The 13,616-nt window shown below is 37.3% G+C and overlaps 1 protein-coding gene across 2 annotated transcripts in view; it reads left to right on the top strand.

Annotated features, from left to right (window-relative positions):
• LOC138698603 (tubulin beta-4B chain-like) overlaps window positions 1-13,616 on the top strand; it is a 152,039-nt gene that overhangs the window by 135,876 nt on the left and 2,547 nt on the right. Inside the window, exons 5-8 of one of the 2 annotated variants that reach the window (XM_069824644.1) lie at window positions 3,889-4,056; window positions 9,673-9,858; window positions 11,236-11,375; window positions 12,671-12,932. In XM_069824644.1, the coding sequence (XP_069680745.1) occupies window positions 3,889-4,056; window positions 9,673-9,858; window positions 11,236-11,375; window positions 12,671-12,932 (756 nt within the window). Of the gene's footprint in view, window positions 1-3,689; window positions 3,858-3,888; window positions 4,057-9,672; window positions 9,859-11,235; window positions 11,376-12,670; window positions 12,933-13,616 lie in introns of both variants that reach the window. The other variant, XM_069824643.1, reaches the window with a different exon arrangement.

Genomic DNA, 13,616 nt, shown 5'->3' with positions numbered 1-13,616 from the left:
TATATTTCGAGAACTATTTCAGTTGAAAGGTTGAAACATTTCGCTTTAGTGCCTTTTTAAATTAAAGAACATTCTAGAAAATTTTGTCGGTTTATTTCTGAGTCATCCTGTATATTTTCAGTAACAAACCTCTCCCAGAATGAGTAAGCTCGTGGCAAAATTCGTCGGTTTCCATTCCCACAAAATTCTTAGTTTTACGGACATATGTCTATAGGCCAGAGATATTATAACGACAATAATACGCTAATACGGTGCAATGTATGGGCCCTGAAATAGAGATGGGTTATGTATACTTGTTCATTTTGTTTCATTCTTATTTATTTATATGCCGTATATTACTTAGGCCTATTACATGCAGAAGACACTTTTTGATTGAGAGAATTCCAGAAACGACCACTGCACCGGCTCTGGGTATCTTTTCTATGAAACTCCTTGCTTGAAGAGCAGATCTGTCCGCATTCATATATTTCTCTGACTGATGCATAATCCACTAAGCAAAATAAATAAATAATGAAAATAAATAATATTTAAGGCTTTCAGGCAAACTTCACCACAATCCTACCTCCATTGTCGAAGTTCCCTGCTTTGCGAACAAACGGCTTTGCATTCACTTGTTTCATTTTCACAGTGAAGACTGTTCATTATATCGTATTCATGTCGCAAGTTTAGGGCACGAAATAGTCCCTGAATGCAAGGGTTTCTGATAAAGTTCATGGACTGTGATTTTCGCTCACGATATACCAAGCTTTGCAGACAAATGTATTATTTGTAGGTCAGAGGATAGTGGCCTGCGACGGTTAGAGTAGGAAATATATATAGAAAATACAAGATGCAGCAGAAATAATTAGATGATTTGTGGTTAAAATAAAAGTAAATTATCAATAAAATTGTATGTGTTCATTTGTTCGCACCTACGTCATATTAACAGCAAATTCATGTAAATTACGTATCATATAAGTAGAATAAGAAGTTAAAACTGTGTGGAAATTGTAAATGTGCTGTAAAGTGGGGTAAAGTTGTCCATCAAACAAAAAAATATAAAACATAATATCAGCCCTATTTGCGACTTACTTTATGCCCCATTGTCACAGCACCATGGTATGTCCGTAATGATGTCATTCATCGTGACCTCAACATTTCAACTGTGAAAGAAGAAATCTCTAAATTCAGTAAAAAATACCTACACCGATTAAATCAACATCCCAATCATCATGCATTAAATTTTATGGATAATAGTCAAACAATAAGAAGACTTAAAAGGACCAATGCTCTTGACCTTTCATTCATTTTTACTACAGCTATTTGAAACATTGTTATTTTTATTTTGGAGTGTTGTCATGGGATAACATCTCCACTCATGTCATATTCTTTTATAATATTTACTTATTATCTCTTGAAGACAGATTGTAAATGTGGCATGTGTTAAATAAAAAAAAAATTGTGACTTAAAACAATAAAATATAAGCCTAGTCAAGAAATGGAGAAAAAATAATCAAATTTAAAAACATTTCCAGTTCAACTGATGTCATGGTTTAAATTATTTTTCTTTATGGTCAGATTTCCCCCAGCGGTCAAGTTTACTCCAGTTTACGTTACGTAAAATAGTTGATTCCAGAGGAAATAGGGAGTATGTACGCGATATAAACTATAAGGTTTCCTTTAAAAAAAATCATGTTTCTGAATCTTTGAGGCAATGTAAAACCCCAGAATTCCGAAACGATAATGTTTCTGCAGCTTTGAGGCAATGTGGAACCCCAGAATTCCGAAACGATAATGTTTCTGCATCTTTGAGACAATGTAAAACCCCAGAATTCCGAAACGATAATGTTTCTGCATCTTTGAGACAATGTAAAACCCCAGAATTCCGAAACCATAATGTTTCTGCATCTTTGAGACAATGTGGAACATCAGAATTCCGAAACCATAATGTTTCTGCATCTTTGAGACAATGTGGAACCTCAGAATTCCAAACGATAATGTTTCTGCATCTTTGAGACAATGTAGAACCCCAGAATTCCGAAACGATAATGTTTCTGCATCTTTGAGGCAATGTAAAACCCCAGAATTCCGAAACGATAATGTTTCTGCATCTTTGAGACAATGTAAAACCCCAGAATTCCGAAACCATAATGTTTCTGCATCTTTGAGACAATGTGGAACATCAGAATTCCAAACGATAATGTTTCTGCATCTTTGAGACAATGTAGAACCCCAGAATTCCGAAACGATAATGTTTCTGCATCTTTGAGACAATGTGAAACCCCAGAATTCCGAAACGATCATGTTTCTGCATCTTTGAGACAATGTAAAACCCCAGAATTCCGAAACGATAATGTTTCTGCATCTTTGAGACAATGTAAAACCCCAGAATTCCGAAACCATAATGTTTCTGCATCTTTGAGACAATGTGGAACCTCAGAATTCCAAACGATAATGTTTCTGCATCTTTGAGACAATGTAGAACCCCAGAATTCCGAAACGATAATGTTTCTGCATCTTTGAGACAATGTGAAACCCCAGAATTCCGAAACGATCATGTTTCTGCATCTTTGAGACAATGCAAAACCCCAGAATTCCGAAACGATAATGTTTCTGCATCTTTGAGGCAATGTAAAACCCCAGAATTCCGAAACGATAATGTTTCTGCATCTTTGAGACAATGTAAAACCCCAGAATTCCGAAACGATAATGTTTCTGCATCTTTGAGACAATGTAAAACCCCAGAATTCCGAAACGATAATGTTTCTGCATCTTTGAGACAATGTAAAACCCCAGAATTCCGAAACGATAATGTTTCTGCATCTTTGAGACAATGTAAAACCCCAGAATTCCGAAACCATAATGTTTCTGCATCTTTGAGACAATGTGGAACCTCAGAATTCCAAACGATAATGTTTCTGCATCTTTGAGACAATGTAGAACCCCAGAATTCCGAAACGATAATGTTTCTGCATCTTTGAGACAATGTGAAACCCCAGAATTCCGAAACGATCATGTTTCTGCATCTTTGAGACAATGTAAAACCCCAGAATTCCGAAACGATAATGTTTGTGCATCTTTGAGAAAGTGTAAACCCCTAGAATTCCGAAACGATAATGTTTCTTCATCTTTGAGAAAATGTAGAACCCCAGAATTCCGAAACGATAATGTTTCTGCATCTTTGAGACAATGTAAAGCCCCAGAATTCCGAAACGATAATGTTTCTGCATCTTTGAAACAATGTAAAACCCCAGAATTCCGAAACGATCATGTTTCTGCAGTTTTGAGACAATGTAAAATCCCACAATTCCGAAACGATAATGTTTCTGCATCTTTGAGACAATGTAAAACCCCAGAATTTCGAAACAATCATGTTTCTGCATCTTTGAGACAATGTAAAACCCCAGAATTCTGAAACGATAATGTTTCTGCATCTTTGAGACAATGTAAAATCCCAGAATTCCGAAACGATAATGTTTCTGCATCTTTGAGACAATGTAAAACCCCAGAAATCTAGTAACTAGTGACTCTTCATTGTGTACATCTCAGCTTATCGTTTGTAATCCGACAAACAATGGGAATCGTCTAATTGTTTCTGCTACACTCTGTATGAGGGCGAGCATAATAAGCCAATAGGCTGCAATGTGTCCGGGGCCCGCATGGCTTGTTGTGTGCGCTTGCTTGGGCTGGCACTGTGGCATTGCTTGCAGGTGTCGGACACGGTGGTGGAGCCCTACAACGCCACGCTGTCGGTGCACCAGCTGGTGGAGAACACGGACGAGACTTTCTGCATTGACAACGAGGCCCTGTACGACATCTGCTTCCGAACGCTCAAGCTGACTTCACCCACGTACGGCGACCTCAACCACCTCGTGTCTGTAAGTAGCTCTCCTAGCACGCCTCTTACAGGTGTCCGAGGTGGTGCTCGAACCCTACAACGCCACCCTGTCGGTGCACCAGCTCGTCGAGAACAGCGACGAGACATTCTGCATAGACAACGAGGCGCTCTACGACATCTGCTTCAGGACCTTGCGCCTCACGAGGCCAACCTACAGCGATCTCAACGAGTTGGTATCTGTGAGTATGGGGCAACTTGAAGCGGAAAGAGACGGACTACATCTGAATTTCTTTGTATTACATTGTTAATTTTATACATCTTGATTACACAACTTTTAACACTAGAAGTTATCACTTCGGAATATAAAGTATATATATGCTTTCACGTGTTAATTAACTAGGTTACCTTGTTGACTAGTTTGGGTCAGTGGGCTATAACCAGAACGTGGTGGTCTTCGCGCCTTCTGATTGCGTTTCCTGTGCGGGTGTGTTTATGTAATTAGGTCATTACAACAATTTCTAAACAGCAGTATCTTAAAGACAATATATTTTGCCTATTTTCATTCCATTATGTCCTACGGAATAATATTTTGGGGAAATTCTGCAGATAGTAAAAATATATTCTTATTACAAAAAAGAGCCATTAGAATAATAGTTGGAGCAAAGGCTAGAGAATCATGTAGATTATTTAAAAAAAATTAGAGATTCTAACCTTAACAAATCAATACTCTATACTCTATAATAAATTTCCTTTTATGTAATAAAAAAAATTTTCCAACTAATTCAGCCATTCATAGTATAAATACCCGCAGAAAGAATGATTTTCTTACACCATCATCAAATTTATCATGCTATCAAAGGGGAGTACGTTACATGGCGATAAAAATGTTCAATAGTCTTCCTGAAGACATTAAGAATCATAGCCAAAACCCTGCATTATTTAAGGTAAAACTAAAAAATTACTTAATATCTCACACTTTCTATTCTGTAGATAAATTCTTGACATTTCACAGTACTGTGTAAATATTATAATACTATTAAATGGTAAACACATTACATTGTATAAAATATTATTGTTATTAAGGTATTAATTCTGTACATATTTCATATTTGCATTTATATTTAAACGTAAGAATTGGACATGTTCTTTATTCTATGCTATAAAGCAAATGTAAGAATATTATGGAACGAATAAATCTATCTGTCTGTCGGTCTGTCTGTGTCTGTGTCTGTCTGTAATGTGGAGTCAAAAATTGTGTGTGTTCTGAAATTGAGTTGTGTGTTGAGAATTTGATGCAGGTGTGTTTTTGTGTGCCTGTAACTTTGTATTTCGTATTCTTCTAGTGTGTTTATTTTCTGGTTTTTCGGTTGGAGATGTAGAATTTCCATTCTGTTGTTTATGTTGTTGTAGGTGTGGTTGGCGTTTGTGATGTGTTCTGCATATGTGGAAGTGTTTTATGATTTAGTTATGGCTGTGATGTATCCTTTGTAACTTATTTGAAATGATCTGCCTGTCTGTCCTATGTAGAAGTTGTTGCGGCTATTGCATTTGAGTTTGTATACATCTGTGTGGTTGTACATAAACATAAAGAAACAAATACAACCACACAGGTGTATACAAACTCAAATGCAATATCTGCAACAACTTCCACATAGGACAGGCAGGCAGACCATTTCAAACACATTACAAAGAACACATCCCAGTCATAACCAAATCACAAAACACTTCCACATACTCAGAACACATCAGAAACGCCAACCACACCTACATCAACATAAACACAGACATGGAAATTCTACATCTCCAACCGAAAAACCAGAAACTAAAATCCTACAATAATACGAAATATAGAGGCACATAAAAACACATCCGCATAAAATCCTCAACACACAACTCAATTTCAGAACACACTTTTTGACTCCACGTTACACTACACAAACACACCCAGGAAACGAAATCAGAAGGTGCGAAGACCATCAGTTCTGATGATAGCCCACTGGCCAAAACTAGTCTACAAGGTAACCTAGTTAATTAACACGTGAAAGCATATATACTTTATATTCTGAACTAATTTTATATCGTACATGGGTCATTCGAAAATTAAGTGGCAACTGAGAACAAAAGTGTATTTATTCATAATTGACAGGGACCAGATTTTTAGGTACTAAAGTTAAAAATGCGTGAATATGTTAGGAGAAAATACACAAACGATTAGGGAAAACACGGAAATTTTACTTGAAGCAAGTAAAGCGATCGGTTTGGAAGTAAATCCCGAAAAGACAAAGTATATGATTATGTCTCGTGACCAGAATATTGTACGAAATGGAAATATAAAAATTGGAGATTTATCCTGCGAAGAGGTGGAAAAATTCAAATATCTTGGAGCAACAGTAACAAATATAAATGACACTCGGGAGGAAATTAAACGCAGAATAAATATGGGAAATGCGTGTTATTATTCGGTTGAGAAGCTCTTATCATCCAGTCTGCTGTCCAAAAATCTGAAAGTTAGAATTTATAAAACAGTTATATTACCGGTTCTTCTGTATGGTTGTGAAACTTGGACTCTCACTCTGAGAGAGGAACATAGGTTAAGGGTGTTTGAGAATAAGGTGCTTAGGAAAATATTTGGGGCTAAGCGGGATGAAGTTACAGGAGAATGGAGAAAGTTACACAACACAGAACTGCACGCATTGTATTCTTCACCTGGCATAATTAGGAACTTGAAATCCAGACGTTTGAGATGGGCAGGGCATGTAGCACGTATGGGCGAATCCAGAAATGCATATAGAGTGTCAGTTGGGAGGCCGGAGGGAAAACGACCTCTAGGGAGGCCGAGACGTAGATGGGAGGATAATATTAAAATGGATTTGAGGGAGGTGGGGTATGATGATAGAGACTGGATTAATCTTGCACAGGATAGGGACCGATGGCGGGCTTATGTGAGGGCGGCAATGAACCTTCGGGTACCTTAAAAGCCATTTGTAAGTAAGTAAGTAAGTAAGTAAAGTTAAAAATGACTCCGAAAATACTTGAGTGGTTGTGAGGTCTTGTTCACAACACTCTGAAATCTAACAAAGGAAAGTTGGGTCACAAGACTGGAGAATGAATCTTATGAATCTCACTTACTAATTTGTAAATAACTGTTGAGACTTTTCATTTGGACTTGCGTTTGAAAAGCTAGCACAATTAGTGAAGCTACTTAGCCAAACAGCAAACACAGAATTACATCATTCGCTACAATTAGCTACCACTTTAAAACCCAGCAGTATTATTTATACCAGAGTGGGGGTATTGCTTCCTCGTTTATAACTATAGCTAGTTGAAATATTAACGTTTAGTACCTAAAAATCCAATCCATTATAATTAGCATACAGTCGCCACGGTGGTCTAATGGCTAGAACTCTGGATTCATAAGCTTGTGGACCAGAGTTCGATCCCGGTGTACTTCCGATTTATAATTTGTGTGGCAAGCCCATGGTCTAGGTAACACAGGGGTTTTCTCCGGGAGCTCCGGTTAACCTACGTCATCCCAACAAGTCAACTCTGTTGATAAATTGATCTACACAATTGACTTCATATGGTGAATGACTAACGTCAAGTCCCCACCATTTGAAGACAAAAAAAATGGACAGTTCTTGAAAGCAACTTCCTTCGATGTTTCCCTTTGTGGCCTGACTCCAAGTTAGGCATACATGTTGACGTATATGTCCAATGTCATCTGCCATTATACTAGGAGCACACTCAGCTGAGTGACTTGTTTGGCCGGGATTCTGCAGTTATTATGCACTGCTGGCTAAGAGAATATTATAGATATATTAATTTGTCCTACAGAATTTATCTGTAATATTGACACTTAATATTGGTGGTCAGAGCACTTAGTACGTAGAACCAAGGGCCCAGGTTCGATCCCTGGCGCCGGAGCGAATTTTTCTCCTAAAATATTAAATAATAATTATGTTTGTACAAAATTGTCTCAACCTTTCACAGTTTCTAAGAAAAAATTGACACTTATGTTGTCACTTTTTAATTATATTTTATATTAAATATTTTTAATCCAATTGTAGCTACTAGAAACTTGAAATGCTTAATTGTTATATGGGCCATGTGTAAAAAAATCTCTTGAAAATCCATACCGGGGTTGATGGAGATATGAATAAGTTAAAAGTCAGCCTAGCTATGATTTACAATACATAACTCTTCCCAACAATTTAAATCTGGTTTGTAAATTTTGAAATCCTTGCTTTACGTGCTAGTGAAAATATGAAGTCCATTTACATGCACGTCTGGTATGATTGTAATTAGCCACAAATCAGGCGTGGGTGGCTCCATTGTTGAACTCACATCTGTGAGGGGATAGCGACCCATGGAGTGTGGGATAACAGCAATAGGAATAAATGTCATTCAACTGCAGAATATTAATTCGAGACTATCTGGCCATGTTCCAACACCTCGCATGACTTCCTGGACCAGATGGCTTGCTGACCTTTTCATCTAGTGTACAAGCAAACAACTGAAATATATAAACGTTTTTGTCTTTAACAAGGTGCCGGTACCGTATTCCTCCTAAACCGAAAGTAATTAATTACATAAAAATATATTTATTATTATATACCTGTGTGTTTTTAGATCACAGACATTTAGCATTGACTTAAGAAACGTGTGTATAAAAACAATGTAGAAATAACTTAATCACTGGACCATGTTTAGAAATTAGCAGGCTTTGACAATTTGTAAAAGAAGAGAACATCAGGGTTTGACTTAGCAACCATAAAATGTGATATTCTCTTGTTTTACAAATTGTCAAAGCCTGCTAATTTCTAAACATGGTCCAATGTTTAAATTATTTCTGTATTGTTTTTATACATACATTTTTCATACTCCATACCCAAAAAAGTACACGGTACACTATGTAACACAGTTTACTATTGTGTGTTAATTTTCAAATGGGAGCATCCAGCACTTGTTTTTCGCGTGGCTAACGAGAAAGACGGGCTACGTCACGATGTCACATTCTTAGTCATAACATGGCCAACACTGAACAAATTTATACAGGGCTTTCATTTCAAAACTTTGTCTAAATAACTAATTATTTAATTCGGAATATGTATGATAAGAACTTTCTTGTGTTAAATTCTGAAGATGACCCAAAATAGGTCGAAACATGTTAACAAGGTGCGTTAAAATTTAACACAAGAAAGTTATCATACATATTCCGAAGTGATACAGTGTTAAAAGTTGTGTAATCAAGATGTATAATTATTTAAATTGAATTCAATTTAAACAAAAAAACACGTCAATTTAGATATTGAGAGGGAAGTCTGAAACCAGGCTTAATTGCATTTTAGATCTAACCCCCCACCCCCCAGCCTCCCCCACTTTGAAATTTCAAATGGCACCCCTATATTTTTATACTTAAAATATGAAAGAGCATTTAATTGTTTATACACCTCATTCATTTGTTTTCGCATCTTGTTTTCTACAGTCGCCTGGCAACCTGTATTTTTGTTGTTATCAGTTGATTGTAGGATGAAAAAACAGGCTATTTTGTTTAATTTCCTAAATTTAATCATTAAGGTTGATTTATGTTCTCATTTTAAATAATTTAATACACAAACACTACTATTACATGAAATGCTGAATAAGTTTTTGTAGCTTTATTCTCTTCAGCTCTAATCAACAATAACGACAATCCAGGTTGCCAGACGACGATAGAAAACAAATGATTCAAAAACAAATTACTGAAGTGTATAAACAATTGAATGAATAGTTTCTTTGTTACTAAGCTACCATTTGTAGATGCTTATGTAATTAAGAAAAGAAAATGTTCTGATAACACTTTCCTTTTTTGACAGGTCACAATGTCAGGGGTGACAACATGTCTCAGGTTTCCAGGCCAACTGAATGCTGACCTCCGCAAGCTGGCAGTGAATATGGTGCCTTTCCCCCGTCTACACTTCTTTATGCCTGGCTTCGCCCCACTGACAGCTAGGGGAAGCCAACAGTACCGCGCCCTGACAGTGCCAGAGCTCACACAACAGGTTGGTTGCACTGCCTCATACATCATCGTTATTATTATTATTATTATTATTATTATTATTATTATTATTATTATTAATTAAATATAAAACGGTAAAGTTTCTGATCCCTTTAGTAGACGTCAAAAACATGAGATTTTTTCTAAATTAACAGTGTATTGTAGTACACGGGAAAAAACAAATTGTTTTCTATACAGAGTGTTTCAGAAATACTTGACAAACCTTTAGGGCATGTTCCTCACACCAAAACAAGAAAAAAAGTTCACATAAACATATGTCCCAAAATCCTTAGTTTTAAAATTATTAATGAAAGAACATAATGAAACATCTGTTAGATATTGTCAGCTTGGTAGCAACTGTTGCAACTTTAAACAATTCAGAAACTCATAACAATGAAAGTTTACGCTCAACGCGTTTTGAGGTACAATCCAACAGCTTAACTGAAGTTTGTAACCGATAATAATTCATTTTGTTATGATAATCGAATGATGTTATCGATACAAGTCTGCTGATGCACCCATTGTATCCTGGTTGGCTATATGTTGCCAAGGAGACTTGTTTACTACAGTCATTTGTTATTTGAACATTTGTTATGAGTTTCTGAATTGATTAAAGTTGCAAAACTTGCTTCCAAGCTGACAATATCTAACAGATGTTTCATTATGTTCTTTCATTAATAACTAAAAAACTAAGGATTTTTGGACTTGTTTATATTAACTTTTTTTCTTGTTTTGGTGTGAGGAACATCCCCCCCCCCCTAGGTTTGTCAAAGTATTTCAGAAACACTATATAAATGCACAAAAGACAGTAATATAAATAATATGATAATACAGGGTTGCGCAGATGAAACCAGCCCGTCTCATCTCAATTGATTTAAAACAAACTTTTCAAAGAAATGCAACAAAATGAATAAATGAATGTGTCCTGTACTAATATTCATAATAGATGTTGAAAGTGTTCTCTACCAACATCTAGACACTTCTGTGTACGTCTTAACAGGTTCATACATATAAGACACGTGCCAATTCCTCAGGGCTGATAGTGTGGATGCTATCCTTGATGTTTTTCTTCAGTTCATCAAAAGTATGGGGATTCTGCTCGTACACTTCCCCCCTTCAAGTATCCCCATAAATAAAAGTCACATGTCGACAAATCTGGTGACCGCGGTGGCCACAAGCCTTTGCTCACAGTCCGCTCTTCAGTTTTAGCTGTTTTCGTTTGACATCCCCAAGACGTATTAGGTATAATAATGACGATAATTGAATAATGATGATAATAATAAGTATATAAGAATTACTGTATATGAAAATGTATTTATCGTCGTCATAATCCTAGCCTTCCCCTTCTACTTCTTTGATTTTGTACTTTGTGTGTTGAAAGATGTTCGACGCTAAGAACATGATGGCTGCTTGTGATCCTCGACATGGGCGATACCTGACTGTAGCGGCGATCTTCAGAGGCATGATGTCCATGAAGGAAGTAGACGAACAAATGCTCAACGTTCAGAATAAGAATTCCAGGTAACACCTTCTTTCCTCATTTCATTTAGTGTTCTGCCCAAGGGCAGGTCTTTCACTGCAAACCCAACTTTCTCCAATCTTTCCTATTTTTTTTACTGTGGAAAGACTCATGCCATGTTTGCAGTTTTTCTTGGGAAAGATAAATGCAGTAGCTTTCCGTTGCTTTCCGCACAACACTCTCTCTTTCGCATTTTAAAAAGATCCCAGAGGGCCCCAGCGTGGAGGTGAGGAGAGTGGATTTGACTAATTAGGCCCTCCAAACTTCACCGAAATTCACCACAAGGGTTAAATATCAGTTCTTCTTCTTCTATGGCGCGTCGGCCCGTTTTCAGGTCATGGCCTCCTCAGTTGCACTCCACCAAACTTGTCGATCCTGTGCTACGACTCTCCAATTCCGGATTTTGAGGATTTGTAGTGCATCCTGACATACACCATCTTCCCATCTGTTACGTAGTCTTCCCACCAGCCTTCCTCCTCCGAAATGTCCTGAAAATACCTTTTTTGGGACACGATGTTCTTCCATCCTAATTAGATGACCTGCTCATTTGTGTCTCTTTTTTTTTTTTTTTTAGTAGGTTATTTTACGATGCTTTATCAACATCTAGGTTATTTAGCGTCTGAATGAGATGAAGGTGATAATGCTGGTGAAATGAGTCCGGGGTCCAACACCTAAAGTTACCCAGCATTTGCTCATATTGGGTTGAGGGAAAAACCTCAACCAGGTAATTTGCCCCAACTGGGAATCGAACCCGGGCCACCTGGTTTCGCGGCCAGATGCGCTAGCCGTTACTCCACAGGTGTGGACTTGAGTCTCTTAATCCAAATAACATGCGACAAGTGTGGCTCTCCATACAAGCAATATAGTTCGTTATTATATCTAATTCTCCATTCCCCTTCCACGCATGCAGGTCCGTAGTTTCTCCTCAGGATTTTCCTTTCGAAAGAATTGATCTTTTCCACGGCTTTCTTTGAGGGTCCACGTTTCACTTCCATCGCCGAATGAGTGTTTTATATGGCATTACCTTTAATCTCTTAGTTTATATCCCTGTTTCTGAAGTTGGGAAGTACTGAGAAATATGCTTTATTGGCAGTCTGTATTCTTGCTTGTATTTCTATCATTTCCTCATTTTTGTTGGTTACATGTATGCAAAGATATTTAAATTCTAAATATCAGTTATATCAGGGTTTTTGACCTGATCAGAGACTGGGAAATCCCAATTAGCCTTTGCCCCTCCCTCCTTTCCTATGAAATCTAGTATCAGTGGATTCAACGAAATTTTATCATCTTTTTCCAGTTACTTCGTCGAGTGGATTCCAAACAATGTGAAGGTTGCAGTGTGCGATATTCCACCTCGAGGACTCAGGATGTCTGCAACATTCATCGGCAACACAACTGCCATCCAGGAGATCTTCAAGCGCATTTCCGAGCAATTCACTGCCATGTTCCGGCGCAAAGCTTTTCTGCATTGGTACACAGGGGAGGGCATGGATGAGATGGAATTCACAGAGGCTGAGTCCAACATGAACGATCTCGTATCAGAATACCAGCAGTACCAGGTATGGCGAATTCTAATCTTTCTCTTAAAGTGGTTGGGAGTAAGATGAGAGGTGTTAATGCATTCAATGCATTATTCTATCAATGGATTGTACTCCCCCTTGCAAGGTTTAGTCTAATTAAACATTTGGACTTTTCCGACGTAATAGGACTCTCAGTGAAATGGGTCTGCACAACACCAGAGCTCCACCTACTTATAAATAACAAAAACAATAAAATAATGTCAGACTGATATGACTATTTTTCTTTTAATTTAACTGGCATATTTGAAAACAAGCCTTTCCTTTCCACAGTAATTTCATCATAAAAAGTTGGCTTCAATTTTATTATAATTACAAATGTATTTTTTTTTTAAATAGGAATAAGTGCCAGAAAGATTTAGGAACATTCAAGGGGGAACAATAAGCCCAAATAGGATAAGAAGGCCACTGACTTTACGAAGACAATCAAACTCCTGTATCTCCTCATGAGAAGCATAGGGCATTCACAAAGTGCCTCCATCGGACCCTATTTGTCGCCAAATTCTTCACTTCGCTCCATGTTTTCCCCTCCCTAGCAATGTCCTCCAAAACTGTTTTCTTCCATGTATTTTTTGGCATTCCTCTTGTTCTACTACCCTGGGGGTTCCAATCCAAAGCCATTCTTTCTACTGCTCCAACTTCTTTCCTGATTGTGTGCCCTATCCA

The sequence above is a fragment of the Periplaneta americana genome, chromosome 4 (genome assembly GCF_040183065.1).
Source record: "Periplaneta americana isolate PAMFEO1 chromosome 4, P.americana_PAMFEO1_priV1, whole genome shotgun sequence".
NCBI classification, from domain to species: domain Eukaryota; kingdom Metazoa; phylum Arthropoda; class Insecta; order Blattodea; family Blattidae; genus Periplaneta; species Periplaneta americana.
This window is presented reverse-complemented; position numbering and strand designations above follow the sequence as displayed.